The following is a 24,409-nucleotide window of genomic DNA, read 5'->3' as shown; positions in this document are numbered from 1 at the left end:
ATGGTTGGAAATACCATAAGAAATATCACGCAAAACTACAAGTTTTTTTACTAAGGATTATATTGGATGAGCCAAAGTTCTAAAACCCTTGCCATGAACGGCTAGCTCCAGAATTAACACACAGACTGGGCAGCCTTAATTCATCAATTTTTTGGATGCCTCTGCTTTATTGCTTTAGACATGGCTTGTCACATTCAGAGCTTAAGGTTTATATCATACTATATGTGTTCAGTGCCTCAGCCAACCAGTCCAAGCTTCATAGAAAAAAATCCTTGGTAAACTGGGAGCCTGCTGATAAGAATATTACACCCTGCCAGCTGAGCACGTGGCAAACAGTGTCTTGAGACAGAGCCACTGAAAACAGAAGGTCATAACATGGTCCTCTTAACAGACTCCAGCATGAGTCAAACTGCTGATTATGTTGTCATAAATAACCCAACAAAAAAAGGTAACTTCCTACTTCCATATGACTTTTAAACAACCACCAATATATTTGGAGCTCTGTACTTAAAGTTATTCTCTTTGATGTTAACCACACCATACTTAATTAAACCACTGATATCCTGTCTTCCCAAAGGATCAATTGCTTTTGAGTTGTCTTTTTTCAACGCTCTTTTTTACATTGTACAACTATTTTATCACCACAGAACACTAGTACAATTATTATGAGACACTTATACCATTAGAAGATATTCCGTTAGACATTGCAACAATGAACTTTGCTACATTGAACACAAGAATTCTGAATCTTTATAAAATTACAAAAAAAGTTTAAAATGCAACAACAGCAGTAAACCACAAACCAAAAAGCTTCTTGAAGCTGTAGGCAACTACAGACTTACACCATGAGAACAATATTAACCTGAATTATGCAGTTTGTTCTCTTCCTCCCAAAATGTTCATTATAATGGAGATTTACATGTACTTAGTAAGATGCCTGGTCGGTCAGGTATGTCCAGACGATAGACTATATACTGATTAAACATCACAGTAAAGGGACTGACATGTCTGTGAGACCAACTCTCCTGCAAACAAGATTACATACAGGAAAATTTAATCAGCAAACAGCTGGGTGCTGGGCCCTACAGGGTGACAACAGCAGATCAAGGCGCCACAAACAGATTAGGGGTAACTGCCAAGAGGACCTTTTAGGAGTTTAATCACTAGAACAATTGACTAGAGGTCAGACAGTTTATCAGGTGTTTTACTTGGACTTGTCAACAATTTGCCTACCCATTTGAGCCTTTCCTCCATGAAGGCTTGGGCCCTGAAGACTAAGCTTAATCTCAGGGGTGGGATGGGTCAGACAATAAACTGGAAAAGACACTGACCACACATACTGATGACAGGGCTGAAGGTTTAATCTCTTAATCACACACAAAGGCAATCAGAGTCAAGACAAAGAGTATCAGTACCACAGATCAGAGAAAGGGCCTAATAATGTCTACACTGCATGTCGATCCTGTCTATTATGTAACCTTATACAGTATATTTAGAACAGTATGTATAGAAAACTACAACTATCACATTCGCTTAAACCTGTCAGAGAATTTAAAAGAAAGAGTCTGAAAATCCCCTTTTACAGGTGATGTTCTTTAAATGCTTGTTAAATTACTGTGTCTATAATAATAATGACCTGACTACATGTGCATGGGTTAAAATATCATGTGCCTCTATATCTCATCAAAATAGGACACAATGTAAATGTATCCCACTGGAGAACATCCCAAGTAAAGGGAAGTGTGCTGTGAAAGGAATAGGGTAGTGACTAACAGGAGACCCTGGGCAGCTGTTAAAGCAGAGTAGTACCATGGCAGCATAAACTAAAGCTGTAGCCTGGCTAGAAAACAAACAGGAAATGTCAGTCCAAAGCTCAGTTCACATCAACCCAAGACATTTACACTGCCAAACCATGATGCAACAACCCACATCTTTGATTTCTGTCATCAGTATCTGTTAAGACAACCCTTGCTTTCCTAGTCTCTTGTACAAACATACATATATGTGTGTGTAAATGGGCACTTTCATTCAGGGCTGTGGTCTCCAATGAGCAGTATTATATTTTAGTCAAAAGTTAGTCATGAGAATTAGGTATGAAGGAGATTCTCTAACAATATCTATATACATGTACAAAAATACATGAAGCTCACATTTTCAATAAACCATTTTTTCTAGGACCAAAGGAAAGACACACAAGCATTGATTTCATTGTCAAATGAAACGATACTTTCATCTGTTTTACAGCCTTTGGCAGCCACAAAATAAGCTACTCCTCATGAGTTAACTCCCTTCAATGATGATACTTGTTTATGTGGAATATTGGTGCAAGTACATTGGAGGAGAGGAACAGTGGACACCATGCCATTTACTTGTACATATATCTTTCTTTGACTCGATCTATGAAGTCTGTGGATCACCTACTCAAAGAGCAGAACTGTTGGTGTGGTAGCACTGTGTAGTAATTGGCATAAGTGGCTCAGTTAAACTATGTCAAGAGACGTGTGCCTCTTCTGAAACAGATCTGCTTAGATCTAGGTTAACACCACCTTACTGTACTATAATTCAGCACAGGAATTTCATACTTATCTGTCACACTTTTGCCTCAATTATTTACTGGTACCGTTCTCCAACCATTGTTGTTACTTAGGATCAAGATATGATCCACAGAATATCATTGAAAGATAGTACAATTTAAGACTGTGCATTGGGCATGTTCACAAGTAGATGACTAATGCTTATTTCAGCAATGTTTTTCTCATCTTCTGTGTCTAATCCAATTTGTTACATTAAAGGGTGATTATTTATGAGTTTATGGTAGGCTAGAACCTGGTTTGGGCCTTAAATGTCAGCTTGTTCTCCACTCATTGGTATACATGCTGTAGACTGTTAGGAAACTGGTCACAAGTGTCAACCTACAGAACTACCTTACTTGACATTCAATGACCCCACTAAAAGAGCACTTGTCTATCCCCCAATTAACCTTGTATCTAACCACAATTTTAACAGGTTCCCTTTAAAATGTCCCTGGTATATTTCAACTGTGAAATATTAACCAACCAGAAGGAAAAAAAATGTGACAGCTATCCTTTCAGTGCCTAAGTATATACATGAAATTCACCCAGGTGTTAATTCTGAATGCATAACAAAAAACAGACCAAGCCAGAAACATTCATATAGAAACAGCTAGACTTGTCAGCACACACACAGGCCAATGCAGTAGTATGATCTGACTCTAGCCATAGACTTTTGAACACTGTGTGGTTCTTCATGTGTATTACAATTGTCGCTATATGCTATAGGAGCTGAATATAAAAAGTTCATAGGGACAGGCATTAACGTGGTTAGTTCTAGGACATCAATACACCCTACACCTACACTTCAAGCACTTATCCATGGCTGAGTGAGTTTTTGTAACATCTGCTTGCAATGAATCTTCCTATAAACAATAAGGCTACATTGCAGGAAAGCCAAATACTGTAGGCAGATCCTAACACATCATCACTATGAGGTCTGGTCAGCTTCTACACAGTAAAGACATCATGGGCTGGTCACAACTACAGTACACCCTGCTGACAGTAGCTACCATACTGCAACAGAAAGTATCAGTCTGATCCAAATGGATACCATGTGGTCTGTTAATGGAGCAAAACATTCAAATGTAAGAGATAACAGATGTGAGGCTCTTCTCGCTTTCAACTGAAACATGATAAATTGAGCAAGTCTCAGTAGTCTAGCTATTGTCATTTTTATTGCTGTATGATGAAATAATTTTCAGTTGATGTCTGAACTCCTTACAGCTTTGTTTTGTTTAATATTGTCTTGAATTTCCTACAACATCTTCTGCTTTGTGCACAAATATCATGTTATCAAAAATGTTGGATAAATCTAGGATGTTGTTTTATTATGTTAATTACAATGGTAAAGTAACTTCAATTCAGTGTCATTTGTACTTTTCCTTACAGGACTTAATGGACTGTCAAATACATGGTAAAAGAAAATTTGCAGAAATATACAGGCAATACACTCCTTTATTGCCATTACCCGTAAATCCATGTGGATATATCAAGACTTTTTTCCTAAAACAAAGTGTCTACAAAGTCAATAAAGTAACAGGACTATTGGGAGGGAAAATAAAAACTAAACATGAGTTAAAGCTTACACATCTTACAACAATATCCCCTCCAATACTGTTAGGTTTGCAGAGAAATAATATGATCTAAAAAACTATTCTATTTATAGTTATGCTCATGGATAAACAGTTACTGCCTACATACATAACAGAGGCACACTTTTAGCCAGACCAGTGGATGCAACGTACTCTTATACATGCTGACTATAAATGGGTTCCGAACGACAGGTTTTGGTGTGCCACACGCATAACCATTAACCTTAAGCTAAAACACATTTTTAACCTTTTCAGAATTAAAAACTTATGACTGGTTAGGATTTCCAGGTTAGCATGACTGGACCAGAGAGGCCAACAATACTAAGCTTATACATGTACATCTAAATGATTTTGTATTGATTTGACGAAGCAAGAAAATGGCCAGTTCAAGCCAGCCATTATATACTAGTCATAATTACTGCTAATCTAATTCTGTCCCAATAATGACATATTGATTCCTTTTCCATATCAATGTACAGGCTGCCCACCTATTCCAAACCTATAATGAGAATGATCTATTGGATAGTCTAAAAATGGAAGTGGATAACCTGCCAGATGGCCCAACAAAATGACTGCATGACTATGCACATGCATGACTACAATTTCAATGAACATTATTTTACACATTCAATGTGGAGATAATACATTTTTAATATGACCAAGTTTATCTAATTATGCATATAAACAGCACCACTATTCAATGCTACAAACAGGGAAGTGGCTAATTTCAGTTGGTGTCATCGTAGAAATGTTCAAACACATAATATGTACACATTGTGGAGAGCAGGAATATCATTATATTAAAACATACTATAAATTAATTCTTTTGGAGTACACTAAATGGCTTATGTATCATATATCTGAACCAAATATTACCACAACCAGCTCTGTGTTATTCTAAACAGAAAACAACTAAAATACACATATCTGCACTTCCTCTTCTGCCACAAAAAACAACTACAATCTTGACATATGCCACATGTGTGTACCTTTCTGGTGATGCATCAAAATTCAATGGTCTAAATCCTGAACTTATATACGTGTAACCTAATTATTATGTATATACAAGTACATGAACATATTTTCAACGTATATGGTATGTTATTTATTATCAGTACTCCAAATGTACAACTACATGTATGTATCAAGGTTCATACATGCACACACCTGTTGAGCATTGGGTTTACCTGAGAACATATTGTGTAAATCTGGGTACACACTGATCTTTTCTAATTTGACATGCATGTATATAATACAATTTCATATGCACACCATACACAGTAAATCCTGACTGTGCTACTTACACATATAAGGTACTTCAGCACTTAAGTTCAAGCCCTGACATCAGAAACACGTGTTAAGGTACATGTTGCTAGTCACATAACCTGCTCTTCTAGAAGACGTCAGTCAGCCTGTTTAATCTGTGACCTGTGTTATACCTGTAGGTAGACTAAGGCTAAAGTAGGCAACCTTAACCTGATATCAGGTGTTCCAATTGTTATTAAATCCAGGTTAGAGCCCTGTGTCATTACTTAGGTTACACTAGGTTAAAAAGTTCAACCACATTTCACAGATGATACACCTTTACACCCAGGCTTGTGTAACAAACATCATCTGAAATAGCTGCATGTATATTCATGTATACTGGTTGTATCCACAGACATGCTTCCATCTGGGCATAACTCGAATTTTGGACATTTTATTATCCCAATAAAGACAACCTTAAATTATATGACCTTAAAATAAATAGAAAAAATGCCATTATCAAAGACAAAAATATGGTATATAATATTTCTTCATTACCCAAATAAACCTTGAAGGCTTCAATTAAAATAAGACTCAAAAGCACAAAGTGAACATCAATAAAAAAGACTCACTAGATGTTACTTATGAACAGGTGTTTCAAATATACAGCAGGTGGTGATAAGATACGTCAATGAACATGTATATATGACATGTGGCTAAGGCGATCTGTTCCGGGCTAATTATTAATTCTGCTCAGGCAGATGTACCTCGTTAGGAATATCAGCTGGTTTAGAAAGGCAGGTAAATAATGTAGCCATTCCAGGCATGATAACTGCATAAGCTTAGCTCTCTTTGAAGTGGCATTTAATATGGTCACGGGCTAAAGAATAATCCAAATGGAACATAGCAAATTAAATCATGTCATTAAATTTTAGTCAGGCATGTGTACTGTGGGGCACAATAGATTTACATTATTTGACAGGGAGGAAGGCTGTTGCTTAGCAACACAGTTTCCTAAACACCTGCTCCTACAAGGGTTTACCTTTGTTCCTAAGCACCAAACACCAGCCTCTTTCTATCAACATATGCCTCCCTTCCCCACCTACAACCTGTCCAAAACAACTATCATATTCATGGACAGCACATGTTAACAACGCAGAGTTTGTGTACCTCTTTAACCAATGCATGCATGTGTGAAATAAGCTGTACTGGCTAAAATAATCAAATTAAAAGACATCCCTGCCGCACGGTATACAGCTGTATCCCTCTGAAAAACAAGCTATCAAAAGCATTCTTCAAATCACTGTAGTGTAGGTCACCAGAAGTTTTGAGAGCTACATGTAGTCCTATTAATTTTATATACAACACCTACATGTAGGTGCTTACCACAGGCACTTAAAGCCAGTTTTTTTTATAGGTTCCAGTCACACAAACAATACTTCACTTATTCAAAAGGTGGATGACGTCTTGTTATAAAGTCACCCAATGAGAAGTTTGTCATGCACGTTGATATTTACTGTCTCCATTAATGTGACAGAGAGAATTATCCAACATCTGCCTCCCTTATTAATGTAAATTACGCATCTATGTCACATTGCCATTTACAAGGATGTTTGTGGGATTTCAAGATGTGAACAAACATAATAATCTTTTTATAATTGCATAAATACCAATATTTCAAGACAGAAAAACGCGTAATTACCATGACAAGAGAATTTTACTTAACAGGCTTCATGCATGCACAGTTGGCTTGTTTACTTAAAATATGTCATGCTGTAATAAAACATGTCCTTAATTACACAAACATGGACCCACTGAACTGAGCAAACTTTAGCTAAAGTCTCAGGCTCCAATACACAAGTATTGAATTACCTGCTATTGAATTAACGCTTGGAATGTGGAGAATTTCTTCAACAATCTTTTGAATTCCTTCATACTGTATAACGATTTTTATTACCTTCATATACACTCAAGATGTTTTGTACAAGTTGACATATGTTTAAGGTGATTATACTACTAATGGCATTTATATTTTGAAATTTGTTTTAAATTTCTAGTCTTAAGATTTACTACATTATTACAGAAAATAAATACTAGGTTCTTTTATTATCTGAGAAAAAGTAAGATTACTACAATGTAATTACCATGTACTTTTAAGACTTCCTCACTAAAACATACATTTACACAATATAAAACCTACAATATACTACAAATGCCAAAACTATACACCTACATATATTAACATAACATACATAAGCATATGTATCTATATTTATAACCAAATTGGATTCACAGCTTTCCTTTTGAACAACAGAGCAGCAACAGCAAAATTTACAATGTATGAAACAACACATCTACTCAACAAAGCCATTATCCAACCTAGACAAACAACAGCTATATTTCTAATGACTTTTTACAGACACCTTTTGTGAGAGTGCATCCCCATCTGGAGGCCGGTGACTGTACAGTGGATGAGTCAATCACATGGAGCTGTTGTTGTCATACATAGAGTTCACATCGTAACATTGACACAAATCTGACACATGTAATAAGGACGAGGAAAATTTTATCATTGAAACACCATTCAATCTAACCAAGATTATCAATCCTACCTTGCTCTGCTAGAATATGTCCAAACTGTGTGTGAGTAGCGATAGTAGTCAGCCATTTTGTTATCCGATCAGATGTGTCAAGGCATAATACTGCAGTTCAAGATGGCCACAAGGCCGGGGAGGCTGTCAGAGAGCAGTTGCCAGCTTGTCTGAGGAATTATCAGACAGGGAGAATTACAGTGGAAAAGGAGGGCAATAATGGAAGAGTTAATGGCAAATAACTGGGAGAACCCCAGTCCTATAGTTGCCCTTTGACCTTTACCACGATTTCAGCAACTCTTGCCTATAAACCCTTGTCACTGTGTCGGCTACTGTCAAACATGTAGCACACAACATCATGCAATCCATGTTCAGGGTTGGCCTAGTCCACTCGCCATTGTTATCACAGTGGTCTGGTATACCCTACATACATAGACACAGGCACACACAGAGCTCTATTGTTAACCACTGGAGTTTACCCCATATACAGTTCAAGCTGTCACTACATCTCTTAGCCCAACAGCCAGCTCTGGGTAAGGTGCTGATCATTTACCAGAAGGGGAATCGAAGAGCGATTATTTCTGGCTACTTCATCAATCAGTTGAAGGCATTCCCCCCTACAATCCATGCAATAGGCTGTCTACAAGGCCAGTCTGTTATATCCATCCAGCAGTATTGATGTAGTGCTGTGTCCCCAGTGGAAGTGTTGGGCCTAGCTCATGCCCTGATCCATAGGAAGCTAGAAAGCTATTGGACAGGGATACACATACTACTGAGCCTGAACAGGGACATGCAGTCCGAATCCAATCAATATTTCAAGCTGTCTGTGTTTGCCGATGCAAAATTCATTTCTCTGCGTATCTGGTATCTGCTGGCCAGTCTGCTACATGTGCAATGGAGTGAAGCGGAGGAAGTCACTGGTGGATGTAATGGTCTACACTGTTACAGAACTTGTGCAGAGGACAAACACAGCTCTTCTTGAAGGCAGCATCCTCAACAGAAATCCAGTTGGCTGTCTCTGTGACTGCTGACGAAATCCTTGGTGTATTCAACTAATAACCATGCTTCACGCTTGACTGATCTCTACATCGGCACAAACTGGTTGAGATTTACATGCCACAGACAATGTACATGTAGAGTAGAGCTGAGTACATGTGACCACAGGTGCTAACCACACATTCCTGGAAAATCACCACAATATTTCTTCCTTGTTTCAAGTTCCTGGTTGAAAGTAAGCCCAGCTCTTTACGTGTAGATTGTAACAATGCAGTAAAATGTATCATCAGAAACACAGATCATCCAATTTTCTACAGTACATCTACTATATTACACTTTGAGGAAAGAGTTAGGACCAACACTGACAGTGATAGTAGTTTACTTATAATAATAAAAAAAATAAAAAGCAAAAAGAAAGTTATTTTATTTTCTCAAAGTATAATTCTAATTACATCCAGGCATAAAATATAATGCTTGAATTTAATATGCATGTGTATATAAAAAAGGTATGAAAGTAACAAAATATATACGAACACAAGTCTACATCCAGGGAGTTGTTTGAAAAATATACTTCCCGCCATACACAATGTGACGCATGTGGGATGAATCACTGCAGATTAGTTGTGTTTCGAGAGCTATCATTTGGAATTTGATTTGTCAAGGCCAATCTGTCAAGCTGATTTGAAACAAAGGTCACTGAAGGATACATTTAATTACACATGGCAACCAGAGATTACTGCCACACAGAAAACTGAACATCTGGCCTAACCAGCATTAAGTCAGGGTGATGACAGATGAATACACCCTCACACTGATGTTGCCATAACAGTAATGTGCAACAATATTTTCAGATTCTACATGCTATTTCAAGTACTTGTACATGTCACTTGAATGGGTAGTTCACAAAACTGATACGTAAGATTTTTTTGTTTGTCCTTTCATTACCGGCATGCCCTTACATAAGAATTTCTTCCGTGAGTGATAGAAAATATAACATTTCACAGAAAAAAGCAACAAAATTTTACAGTAAAGTATTAACTGTAATCATACAATTCTGCAAGTAACAATGTAACTGAATCACATTATACACCATAAACAATCAACATTACCTATATGTTTGTCCTATCTTCATAGAAGACATGAAATGGGTTCCTCTCTCTTAAAAAGTGGATCAGTTGGAGGTAAATCTCCATATATGTTCATATACACCTCACACCTTAACTCTACCCTGTGCACTACACACTGCTTTTCTTTCATGTGTACAACACGGGTTTAGCAACGTGTTCACCTACAGACATGTTAAGAAAGTAGAGGCCCACCTGCCCTTAGGCTGCACCTGTAATTATCTGACCCATGGACAGTGTCCTCAGGTACTCAAGCGAGGAATGACTTTGTTGGGGATGTACAATAGTATACCGCCACTGATGCCTCAAGGTATCACCCTTGTTGTACATTATCAGCTGTGTAACAGGATATATTTAAATAAAGCTATCGATTCTAAACAGTTTATACTGTTAGTCAGGTGCTCCGTTACTATAATCGTGCTGCATACATGCATCGGTTTTTGTTTGATGCCATGGAATAACTGTAAGCTAAGCCAGATTAAATTCAAGTACAGTGTCATCTGATTGATATCCTCTAAATTTTTATATCTGGCGCACAAAGCTGCCGTTTCCAAATGCTGCTGTACGGAGCACATATGACTCTGTTGCATAAAATCTAAAAAAATTCTAAAGACATTAAACTAACACAACTGTCACTTTTAGCTGTTAGATATTTATCAAATGTAGTTAAAAATGTCATTCAAGTCACCTTAAGTTATGTAACAGTAACAATTATTCAAGCAATAGGGTATGTACAGCTATCAGCAACGACAAGCAACTCAATCATGGAAGTGGCCAACAGACAGTCACGTTGAAAAAATTAAATAAAAGTATATGATATATATACATGATATGTGTACAATTCTCCCCCCCTCCCCCGGCCCTGTGTTGAGAACCCCAACTTTGGTTACAAATTTCCACGTTTATATCCTGCCACAGCTTCTAATATTAAAGTTCATCATGTCACTACTCATACAAGTTCTAGAAGCAAACAAACTGATGTGTACCTGTATTTCTGACGACAAAACAGGCTCCTCTTTCGAACAATGCTGGTCCACACATGGTTTAGCATGTTCGCATTTCTTCTCCCAGACAGGGTCTGGATAGGGACATCATGTGGATGGTGGAACAGAACGGGTGTCACACATCCAGGTGGGAAAGGTTATTTAAAATTGGTACAGCTACCCTACAACTGTACCTACATGTACACTACATATATGTAATGCCGCAGTAGGTCAAATGTCAGGGTTTCAGACTGACTGCAGACACATGCATGCAGTTGTTTCACTTGCTGCTGTTCTGCCTGTTATAGGGCACCTACAGTACCTGCCACCAGGAAACACTTCACATTGAACTGCCTTTGGGCCTACCTGAGTGAGGCAGGTGATCTGCCAATCAGGTGGGACAACATAAATACATACAATACCTGTCCAACAGGAAGGGATTAGTTTAATGACTGGGTAAACTGTCCTCAAGGATAAAATAGAAGATAACCAAGCAAGAACTGTTATTATAACAATCCAATACATCAAAGGGCAGTCCTGCTGTTAATCAATTAACCCAGCCTTAAAACCTCTCAAGGTATAATTCCACTGCCCCAACACTGCCTTAAACTTCTCCTGACCCCTTGTCTTACCCCCTACCTCATGGCAGCCCTGTTAATGTTTCCCCACCCCAGCATGATCTAACACTGACAGGCTTATCTGTGTCCCCTCCCTGGTCCACCCACTTCGGACACACAGTGTAAACCAGACTGACAATACCTCCAGTTAACAAAGCAATTAAAAAACCCAACTGTTACATAAGATGTATAGCTTTATCTACTATTAAGGTTTATCTGGTCACAGTAACTGTTAGGTAAAACTGATAAAAGAAAAACTGCTTGCCCTTAACACCTGTGTGGCTTTATAGGCAAAGTTTGCCCTAAAGAAAGTCACTATGCCCCCAGTTTGCCCAAGGTTATCACGTTGATCTACTCCAGTGGTTATTTTGATCACCTATTTACAAGGGTTAATGGGTCACCTCACAATTTCTGGCCTCAGGTAAGAAAGACCACATCTGCCAGTGGCCATCTCAGTTATGTTTCACTTGCCACACTCTTGATGGAAAAAAATAGATGGAGTAATCAATCAATCAGTCTGTCTTTCTGTCATGCTGATAACTAAGTATTTTAAGCACATAGATTACCACACGTCTAGTCACCACTATTACTTTGAAGAAAACGTTTCTAGAAAAATAAGTATTCCATAGGAAAAGGCTGTGTTAATTATTGATATGAAAGCATTATACTCATTGTAGGCAACTCAAATGACTAATTGCGATTATCACCAAGAAAAATATTGAACATAAATGATATATTTATATATAATATCACATCTATTCAAATGTCTAAGGTCTCAGTATGGGTGAAAAAAAAATAACGACTTATGTTTGAATGTTTTTGATTTATTCAACTTACAGTCACCAATTGTTAAAGAGCAAAACAACACCTGCTATGTTGATAAATACAAAATGTATCACACATACATAATAAAAATATTATATTTTATACCATCATATTAAGTTAAAACTGTTTCTAAATTCAGTTACATGTAAAAAGGAAAGTAATGGTTCTTACGTTAATATTTTGCCATGGCAAAACAGCTCTATACTACTCTGCACACCTAAGTAAATTAGAGGGCTAATCCAAGGCTGATGATCATGGTATTCTATGAATTAGGATTAATTGTACTTGACCTATTTGCCCAGGTTACTAATTCCTACCTTGTTGATGAGACAGTCTGGTGGGGAAGGCAGCAGACAGGGATTCCCCACAACTCCACAGTTCTTCCTCGATCTTAGCACTTTTCTGAGCACATCTTGGCTTGCCTTGTACTAATATACAGACACACATAACCCTAAGATGCACCTTGACAAGTTCGCCTGTAGTCTCAACTTTTTTTTTTCACCCCCACTCCACCCAGGGTGCCTGCTGTTTCAGAGATAGGCTTACAGATTGTGGGTTCTCTGGGAGGCCGAGTTAGAGTAAAAACAACCCTATTGCCTCTTCTCGGGTTTCCTCTGATATAGTGCAGGCAAAAGGGAAAGCTGTTTGTGCTAGGATGTAGGCATGGGCAAATCACTGGTACAGCACCATATCATTCACACAGGCTTTACAGCTGCTTTCTACACCCTTGAACAGCTGGCACGAAGATTACAAACAACTACAACTGCAAATTTACCTATGTTTCACCTATGGACACAGGCATAAAAAGTTACCTGGCCGTTCTGTACAGACTGGTTGACTGCAACATGTACATCAGTGGAATACATATACTACAGTACAGAAACTGTACACTAGGCTACCCTTACATAAATATACCTTTAACATCAATAACTACATAATTAACTTTTCTTACCTGTTGCAAAAGCAATGTTCAGCACCAGCATGAGCAGGATATTCATAGGTATATGCAAGAAAACATGTACAGCTAGCACATGTATAGGTCAGAAAGTCCTAAACACTGTCAATATATTAAGACTTAATCCTCTTTTAAAAAAAGCAGATCAGCACAAATTATTAGTAAGGTTCTTTATTTAGAGAACATACAGGTCCTCTGGATCTAAGATACACAGTTGATTACACTGACAGCCCGCCAAAACCTGCAGGTCACCCAGCCACCTACAGTTACATGTTAAAAAAAAAAAAACCTGTCCTTCACCCATGACTGATATTGCTATGCAGCCTCAAGCTTAAATGCCTTTTCAGTCAGGTCTATTAATTTAAAAGGAGTGGTTACTATAACAACGCATACATTAAAATATGAGATTTCCTCTACACAGTAATGAACAAAAGGTGTGACCTAATTTAAAGTATTCTTTTGTATTGCTATCACTGTGTGTCAACACATTGTCATACACACTACAAACATGCAACATGGATCAAATCTTGCACAATAAAAAAGGATAGAAAAGAAAATTTAAAAACAAAAACTTAGGCAAGAGTTCTGTGTCATGTCATGAAATGTTTTATTACTGTCAGTTTCTTAATTTGCATAATCAGGGGACTGAAGTCATTTTCATATCAATTTGAGGTCTATTAAAGTATCCTCCTCGTCTGAAAAATGCTACAATTGTGCACAGGAAAAAATAAAAAGAAAAAAAATGTCACCTCAGGCTAGACTAATGCGCATGCACGAGCACTTGACAACATTACTCACAAGTTAGTGTGATACAGAAAACAAGCTGAAAGAGAGAAATGTTGGCCAGTACACAGACTGTAAATATGGTAATCATTGTGTCCATGTAGGCATAAACCACATTAGGGTGCAAATATACAATGATGAATATCATACAAGAAGTCAAAACAGTACTGTCGTGCAGTACTTCCAAAACACCAAAGAAAAAAAAAACCTGACCAAAAGACAAATATCGGTACCTCGTTGGTTTTTCCCACAGCAGGTTTACCAAGTAGAAAATATAAAAGCACAGGTAAAGGTACATGTGTATGCAGACATGTATACATGTATATATATATGTATGCAGACTGTCACATAAAAGTCTATTGAGGGATATTAAATAACCCCATGACAGTTCAATACAAGCATTTGAAAACATATCTCACACGCCTCACAGGATCTATATGTGTGGTTACAGCATATACAAAGTCACATCTAAATCCAAAAGCATTTTCTAAGCGCCTTACCACTTTTGTAGGTTGTGAAAACTGTGCATTAAAATTCATAGAATATGCACATCAATAAAAGAGCTGGCTAAGTGCAGCATGGTACATGTACAATATAGCCATTCTGGTTAGAAACATCTTTTAACGGAGTTCAAGTGGTGGTGATAAAGTCAAAGAGTTGTCTCCCCTACCACAGACAAGAATTTTATCAGAAGCAGCAGATGCACTGCTAACCTGATTTCTAGATGTTCATGTAATCACAGATGATGTTTGAGACGAGCTTTTTATTGTTCTTTCAATTTTTGCTCGTACACTGGCTAAAACCAGCTGAGTAGAGATCACTTATTTGTACTAACAAAGGCAACAGTGTACGTATATCCATCAAATTGAAGGTTCCATTTCAACTGTCTGCAACGATGTGATGTAATACTGGCTGATCTGAGTTTACTCTCAGTAAACAGAAAAATTCTCACTCTGCTTAAGAACAAACACAGCCAGGTATGCAGCAGCAATCCCCAGGTCTACATGCCTACCTGAGAAAATTTTATCACTTTAACGATGCATCAGGTACATGTGGTATTCAGCAGGTGAAACGGGCCACCTCACCCCCAAACCCGATCTACATTGCACAGCATTGTGTCCATGTTTAAAATAGTAACTGCAATAAAACATGGGAAAAAATCTCCCCATTTATTAGCTGGAGAGATACTGAAAGAATTATTTGAGCAGGTGAGCATATATTTGTGTTTTTAACCACTTTTTGGTACTGAAGTAATCTACTTTCAAAAAAAAAAATCAAAACCATCTTTCTAAAATAAGCAGAGCTCCCAGAATCCAGCAAAATGAGCGATTTAGTCAAGAATAAAATTTACATCATTTACCATATTGTACCCTTTTTATGTATATCTCTTGAGAACATATGAAATTCTTTGTCTTTGTCATAAACCTAAAAATTTGCCCGTATTTACCTATAAAAATGGCCAGTCAAAGCAGAAATCATTCCTATGTTGCCTATCTTTTAATCTTTTAAAAATCATGAAAAAAAACAAGTTCTGCTGTCAAATACTGGCAAATACTTGTAGCTTTCTCAAACAAATTTACCTAATTAAAATGTTGCAGTACACAAAAAACCAAAAAGCTTCAGGAAGAGAACACCTCTTACCTGTCGGGACATTGACTGAGGTAGGATTAGCATAATTTGACCACTGTATCTCCTGATACCACAAGAGCATGATTTCCTAATCCTCACCATCCAGACGGTTATGTAACTCACTGTGAAGGTTGTCTCAGCAAACACAGAAGTCTGACATCTCAGACCATGGGTTTAATAACACTGCAGATACCTCAGAGCCTTTCTGAACAACTATGTACATGTAGATGGGTTTCTGCCCACGAAGCACACAGCTGGTTCATCAGACCGAGCTGTCATTTGCTAGGTCACTCGTACCTCAAACTCACCTATACAGGTATAATCACGTGACCCTACAAGTGAGATGACGTACTCTAGGTAAGTTTCTGGTGTACAGGAACGTGACAAAAACTTTCATAGAGTGTTTCAGATCACCCTGTGAACAGCTAGTCCCCCATGGTGCCAATGAAGTGGTTTTAATTGAGGTTAAAATAGATCAAAAACAATCTTTTGTCTTTTTAACTGTATTTCCCTTCAAAGGTCCGGTTAGACACCAATGTCACTTTTTGTTATTTATATGGATTTATATTCATCCAAGATAGGGTTCCCTGCAGAGTATACGCCCCTTACTCCCACATGTACGGTGCCCTCATTATTCTAAAATTAATGATCTGATGCTGATTTCATATTATCCATCTACTTGCTTGTACATAAAGTACCTCCCATTTGAGGCTTGCCCACCATAACCACTAAACTATCAGTACATGGGGACACAGAACAAGCCATACAGAGTACACAAATTCACATAGTACTCATTTTTCATCTAAATTGTTGTTGACATCAAAGTAAGATTACACTAATTTTTTTTTTACATGATGTCAGTTAAAACTATAGTTAATCATCACAATGAGATTAATGTACTAACAGACAAGAACTGTATATAGGAAGATGCAATTTATTATTTATTATTACCAAGTTGTGAGGGCTCTTTTTTTTTTTCCTCCCCCTCAAACAATAAACAACATCCACATCCTTAACTATCAGACAGGTAGCGCCAGAGAAATGTAATAAAAATATTTTCTTTAGTGACTAATACAGAACTGTTACAATGTGTCTCAGCTTGATAAACTTTTCCCCTCTTGAGAAATGCACGAGTAAAAGCCAACCTTTTCCTGATCAGATTGTTAGGATGTCAGCAGGGAAGATTATGGACGTGATGTCAGACAAAGTAAAAAAACACATATAATATAACATTACCTTCCAACAATGTATCATAGTTTGTCACAAAATAAAAAAAAATCCAACAATTTCTCTTACATTTTCTCGTGGTCACAAACATGCTCTTGCATGCTCTAATTTCCTATTTATGACAACCATTTGACTCCAACATCTCATGTGATCAGTATTTTACAACACTTTGTGGGAAAATTATAATTAATTCTTTTTTTTCAGACAATGAATAGTATTATTATGAATATAAAATTGATGTAACGGATTGCAAATTATGGACAGTCTTATTCTGAAAACCAGTGGATGAATTGTAGGATAAAAGATTTACTGTAAGGCAATACTTACAGACATCATTTCTCTTCAAGAAATGTTGTCTTGAGAATGGCAAACAATAATTTTCTGTTTTTAAAGAACTTTAATTTTTTTGTGTATGAAAGGTCAACTCAATATGCCACATCCACATTTCAAAAAGGTGGACAAAGTACACCCTGTTGACAAACAAGTAACTTTTCTTGCTTACAGCTTGAAGTGTTTGGTTGTTTCTACATGTAGTTATCGCCTGCACTGCTAATAATAGCACAAAACAGTTAATGTGTTATTTTGAACATTTTTCTGGAATGTTAATTTTGTGTTCTAAGAATCGGTAAACACAATAAAGCTATGCGAAGGGAGGCAACTGCTCAATGATGGTTCTACTAAGTAATCCTTCACATGTATGCTGTACTTTATTCTTCTTACAAAATGTTTTTTCCCCCCAGAAAATTGGCTGTTATAAATGCCGGAAAATACTATACATTCTCAAATATGAGCACTGCTTCAGAAACATGGCACATGTTCTTAAGGAAAACAATACAACGGAAATTCCATAAGGGAAACCAAACAACAGAAACAATGAAAAAAACTATCAGACATACCTGTATGATTATTACATGTGCTGCACACAACATACTTCAGATGGTCAACATTTCGACACTTAGTTTAGCATAGATGTCAGTAAACAAAGTAGTCCTGTACACATTACCACTATAATTAGTAATCAGGGCATTCTTTGCATATGAAGCCATAAACAGCCCATCATACCACTGTCGTCCTGCTGATGAGTAAACAGTGCCAACAGCAGCTCACCTATCCTTAACGAAGTTTGGGAATCTAATGAGGATACATCCTGTGTTGGTTTGAGTTATGTGTTTCAAACCAAGCCAAAATATTTTCTTCTGACAGGTGAATGTTTTTCAAAGATCTACTCAATCTTGCACAACACATTGCCATTAACAAAGGAAGCCACTAAAAGTTTTACATTCTCATAGTTACGAATACTTGTCTAATGGTGCTCTGTTATAAATCTTCTTTAGTTGTTCAAACCAAAGTTTAGTAAATATCACAATTTCAAATAAATCGTACAAGGAAGTCATCTTGAGGTTGCTAAAAAGGAAACACAATTTTGTATTTTCTAAGACAAATTATCCATTGTACGATGTAATGTGAAAGAAGACATTATCATATCATTATTATATTGTACAGCTATGTATTTCATCACAAAGAGCTGGACCACTTCTCCATTCACTGCAGGAGTCACCAACAGAAGAATTCAAACATTTAACATTTGTTCTACATGTAGCTATGTGGGTATGATTATTTAAGCTTAGAACTAATAATGGATTGGTGTATTAACCCAAGTATTTTAATGATTACGAATGCATAGTTATAATAATGATTTCTATGGTATAAGATAATTCAAAATCCTACAAGCAATAAAATGTACATTTATTACAAATTTGTACAGTACCTGTATCTTCACTAAACCAGTAAATATCTTACCTGTGGAGCTTAGGTGAGACTATGAAACACCTGTACCCAGGTAGCTACAGTTTCCTGGGGTTTTGTTTTAAGGCCATCCAGTATCTACCCACGGATCTTGACATTTCCTCCTCAGTTGAATGTCACATTTTTTTTTTAACTAGCTGACAACTACTGGCCCCTCAGCAACTAGGAGCTAATGGCAAAGTTCCGTGTTGCCTAACAGGTGTCATTAACTAAGCACTAATTATAGGTGTGTCAGCAAACAACCCTTATCATGGATTTCAAGAATATTGTCAACAGGTAAAACACAGATTCAGAGGTGCTTGTTTCCCTTTGCAACAAGTGCTCCTTTAGCCTTGTCCACCGCACCGTGCTTTACTAATCTCATTTAAATTCACACCTGGATACAAATCTGAGCTTTAGACATCAAAACCAACATACCAACACACAGGGACAGCTGATGATGGGGGATAAAGGAGCTGTCCGAAATGGCCCAAGTCAGAACACCTTTCTTTAACCCTAGGGCCACAGACTATCCACAATGTTTAATCTGTGTTGACTTTGGCTAGAGGCTGTTTCTGTTCATTCCATGGCCTTTGTTCACAACTGCACAGGTACTGGTCAGTCTGGGTGAACGCAGGTGTGTATTCCTGCTACAAACTATCTCTTTAAACTTTCAATTTCATCTGTTTACCTAAACCCAAGCTGAACAGGTGAAAATGCACATTATAAAACTCCCGGGTTTGGCTCTTAAAAAGGGATTACAGGGTAAACAGACTATATGCTAGATACTAAGGCAAATATGCATGTATGAGTGGACACAACTGTTGCTACTATTTCATATTCACTGATATAAGAATGTGAGGGCCACAAGGTGGGCTAAGAATATACAGTGGCTGATGCCCAATAAATGCACATAAATGTTCTATATTATACTCTACGCACATAATTACACACAGCAAAAGATAAAGCAAACCCAAAACATTCAACGGTTTATTTGCCCTTCTTAACAGAAGGAAAAAATGTTGTTGGCAAGAAAAGTCTACCCACAGACTAGCAAAGCTAAGTTCTCCCATGTACTGTGTTTGCCAGTCTAGTGATGGCAGAGGTAGGACTATTTATATAAGGGCACAAGGCTCAGACATAAATAACTCAGGTTGTCAAGGACTCTGATTTATCCCCTGTTCAAAAGAGATGTCTGCTCTCTCCAGTGTAGAGCACTTTCAGGTGATAACCCCTTAGCGTCCCATTTACTTAACACCTGCTTACATACTTATACATGCTTGATGAACGTGTAACTTTCATAATTGCACAATGCAACATGTTAAACCAAATTAAAGCCTTGCATTAATGAGTGTGCTATCACAGCCTTAGAAAAGAAACCTGTTCTTTGACACAGCTAGATAAAGTCAATTTTAAAATGACAGCATTATTTAAAAATGCATTGTTTTGATAGATGTGTTCATTTTACATGTTAATGGGAAATGGTTCAAAGTATACAGACATGGACAAAAGCTTACCAAGAACTATAGGCAAAGGGCTCTCCACCTGCATGGCAATATCAAGTAAAGTGACAGTCATGCTAACACCTGTTTCTACCTCAGCCAGGTATGAAACATCTATATGTGCCTGATTATGTAACTTTTAACTTATCACCTGATAGCCATGATAACACAGGTATTGGGGGCATGGGTGCAGTAAAAATAGTTCAATACAAGTAATTTAACAACTTACTTTTAACAGAGCATTTTTTTAAAACGTCAAACTTTTTTTAATCCTGATATTGAGATCAAGCAGTCTCCTGCAGAGGTAGAACATTGTTACCCATGTCAGACATCATCCCTAACGGCCTACCAGTGAGCTCTGTACTCTGTTAATAATGTACAACCTCCTATTTATTCTCCCAAACTCTACAAGCGGAAGAATATAAACTATTTTAAGTGCTTTACAATGTTTGACATGATAAGTTCATAACAATTCTCAAAAACATGTATGTCATAAAATATAAGCACAAAAATTTGTTAAGTGCTTTTAAGTGCATTAAAGGTAAATGTCTTTGAAGATGTAAAATGAAAGGACTTATATACCAATTAATACTGGAGAAACCAAAGCACTTACCTGGGCTGATCAATGGTAGTTAGAACATTGTCATATTCTCCAAACAAACTTCTTACATTCTATTTATCTTTCAACACAGACATTATAATGAAATATTTCCACGTATTGTGATCATCTTTTCACGAATCGAATTGTATACTCATGCATATATACATTCTATAACATCTGGTGCACTTAAATGTCACAAGAGATCTTGGTCATTTCTTTACATGGGACTTGAACCAGGAGTCACACAGCAGTGTGCCAGGCAAATCACACCAGGTAACTTGTCCCTTGATTACCTGTACGCATTACAGAGTATCCCTTAATATGTTAAGTAAGCTCCAAATTGGCTCGGAATGAATAACCTACACTGTGGTACTGGTCATAATAACACACAACCAAACCCCTTTGGTGTCGCTGTGATAAATCTGGTTATACAATATGCACACTTACACCCAGCAGCCAATTTTAATCTCCAGTGCTCCAGTAACGCCAAAGTGTTCTCTCATCAGCTATAAATATACCTGCAGCTGAGTAGTAATTATGTTCCCATTTCCTATGCACATGAAGAGAGTCTATGGGGAGCAGAATTAAGCACTCACATGGAATTCACAAGAAATGTTTTATACAGGAATTCAATTCCGTGAGCAGGTAAACTGAACAGATGAAATCACCCGCCAACAACAGCGGTCAGTGAACGAGCCTCACGGCAGCAATGATCAATGATATCCATTTCCCACTAATGAGTCCACCTGTGTTATCAATTGCTGCCAGGTAAAGTCAATGCTTCTGATAGCATGATATTGCATTATGTCACTTCACCTGAGGAAATGCGCTCCCTGTACTGGTACCTTAACTAGAAGCATTTACATAAATTGTTGCACCTGTCTAATTTTTTTAATGACACTGATACTCAAAATTAATAACACAGGCACAACTAGGTTGCTCTGTTATGCAAAATGTTCACAACATTCCATTTTCAATAAATGCACATTCAGGTATAAAACACAGATTGCCATCTTTCTGTGAGGTGGGCATTATGCTGTGAGTAAAATCTTCTTGCCAGAACTCCAAACTTAACATATGAGGAAATGCTGTAATAACACATCCACCCTGCACAATATAAATGCAAATGACTGAACAGCTTCAATATCGGTCCTTTTTCTCCCAGGTACATGTATTATACTACAAGTCCACAAGAGAACATGTAAAATTCCAATGTGATCAAGATCATTTTCAACGCAGTGAAAATCAGGTGGGCATGTTACTTGTGATCACACTCTCCAACAGCAAGTGTTAAAAGTGTTTCCCATTTTTACTTTTTTCTTGATGAATTTATCTAAATATGAATACTGGCCATACACCAGGTAGTTGTGCTGTGTACAGAGAGCAAAGGAAATTGACATAATCTAACAATAGAAGATTGATGACTAACCATACCTGTCAGGTGTAATGATAAAAGCAATCACCTGGGACAATAATGCTTGAAAAAGACAGCCACTGACAAGCGAACAATGGCTAATTGATTGAAATAAGTGGGTCTTATATTATCAGGGACGCAACAGAAGACCTTGTTAAAAATGCACAGACTGGTCAATTCCCATACCAGAATCACTCCAGATATGAATTACAGTGACATGCATACATAAAAAGTCAACTACACTGAACACTAAATTTAGAGACAGGTCAGATATGATTGATTGGAGTAATGTCATGCTGTAAAATTTATCGCTTACATGTATATCATAGCAGTGAGGTTTATTCGGAGTGTATCTGACAGATCGCCTGACTTTATGCTGCAGCCAAACCAGCAAGAACTTGATCATGAATGCAACATCATTCGCCAAGAACTATGTGACTGACCTCGCAAGGACCCCTGAGACCGAGATGAGATTCATTACACCTTTAGTTGAATTTCCTGTTAAACAAATACCAGCTTTTCAAATATAGGGTTAGCATATATCAAGCTTTAATGCATTTAGAATCCAAAAATATGTTAAAGGACATGATTTTTACAAGAATTAATTTACAGAACAGACAAATTTGACATTCGGATAAATATATCACAAACTGTCCCTTATCATTAAATTAAATATTAAAAACCATTCATAAACTACATATATACAAATGCACTGAAAGAAAAAAAACTCTATTTATCTAGGGAATATAAACAATGGAAACTGAAATGTCAGGTCTTTGACCGATGCACTTACACTTACAAAAAATAAATGACATAAAACTAAAATGTGAACAAAACAAAATACAATACCTACTGTCTAGACTGCCATTTTTTTTCTAACTGTACAGATGTATGACTATCCTCATGAAGTGTTCATATATACATTTATTTTTTGGTAAATAATACAGATATTGTATGGTGCACTCAAAATAATTCCACATATACAGGTACTTCTCACAATTTTTAACAAATATTGAGAAAATAGGATCTGTATGAAAACATCAAGAAAATGCTGTACAGTTTTGCTCTACTGTACAGACAGGCAAACAAAACATCCAAGATCTGGATTTTAATATGTCTGGAGCAATTCTTGTGAGCACTTAGCCCATGAGAGCTTTACCTGTAGGCTATTTAAGGGCAACACGTTCACTGTACCTGAATATAAATACCAAGGTGGATGTACTGACATGTATGCAGCATAGTTGCCTGTTGACAGAGGCACACCTTGCTATTTTACCACTGAATACAAAAATCAATGCAACTTCTGCTGGAGAATATACTTTCACACTGTTCAATACTAAAAGCAATAAAAACAATGTAGAAGAAATATTTTAAACTACAATATGTGCACAGGCTCTGTGCAATGTTTATATCCCCTGTATAAAACCTCACACGACTAAAAACAAAAATCAATATTCCCTGTTTAGACCTTCCAAAATGGGGCTGACATGCATCCATTGTCAAATTCATGCATAGTGTCAAGTATACATGTACATACCTCTATACATATATTATATATCAATATATTTTATATCCAAGATAACATTTCATAAATACTGTACAACTATGTCAAAAATCTGCAGATATGTGTATATTACATTTAAGTCTAAAACAAGCAACAACTCAACATATTCAATTATGTCCTACACAGCCAGAACTGAGCTTTATTTGAAGTAAACATGTTTACCTTTCTTTTTTCTTTTTTTTTTTTTGTGGTTAGTGTTAATTATCTTCTGTGTATGAAGGTATTCGTTCACACACTTTCCAACACATGAAATCTTGTATAGTGAATGATCTGCTTGTAAACAAGCGTACAATTATGTCTGAGCACACACTAACGTCACTGCTACAGTCAGGTGACTCTAATGACAAGGTAAATGACCTGTTGAACAAAAATAAATTTACACCTTGATCACAAAGTTCTAGCT

General features: G+C 36.9%; 1 protein-coding gene across 6 annotated transcripts in view; it reads right to left on the bottom strand.

Annotated features, from left to right (window-relative positions):
* Window positions 1-24,409, bottom strand: part of LOC135469741 (IQ motif and SEC7 domain-containing protein 1-like) — a 93,798-nt gene that overhangs the window by 39,410 nt on the left and 29,979 nt on the right. The window contains exon 1 of one of the 6 annotated variants that reach the window (XM_064748321.1): window positions 12,864-12,987. The exons of 4 other annotated variants lie outside the window; for them this stretch is intronic. Coding sequence is in view for 1 of the 2 variants with exons in the window: in XM_064748316.1 (XP_064604386.1) it covers window positions 8,023-8,078 (56 nt within the window). In the remaining variant the exon portion in view is untranslated. Of the gene's footprint in view, window positions 1-8,022; window positions 8,325-12,863; window positions 12,988-24,409 lie in introns of those variants that run through there. One more of the 6 variants, XM_064748316.1, reaches the window with a different exon arrangement.

This window comes from Liolophura sinensis, chromosome 7 (genome assembly GCF_032854445.1).
Source record: "Liolophura sinensis isolate JHLJ2023 chromosome 7, CUHK_Ljap_v2, whole genome shotgun sequence".
NCBI lineage: Eukaryota > Metazoa > Mollusca > Polyplacophora > Chitonida > Chitonidae > Liolophura > Liolophura sinensis.
The sequence above is the reverse complement of the archived record's forward strand: the minus strand, read 5'-3'. Positions and strand labels throughout refer to the sequence as shown.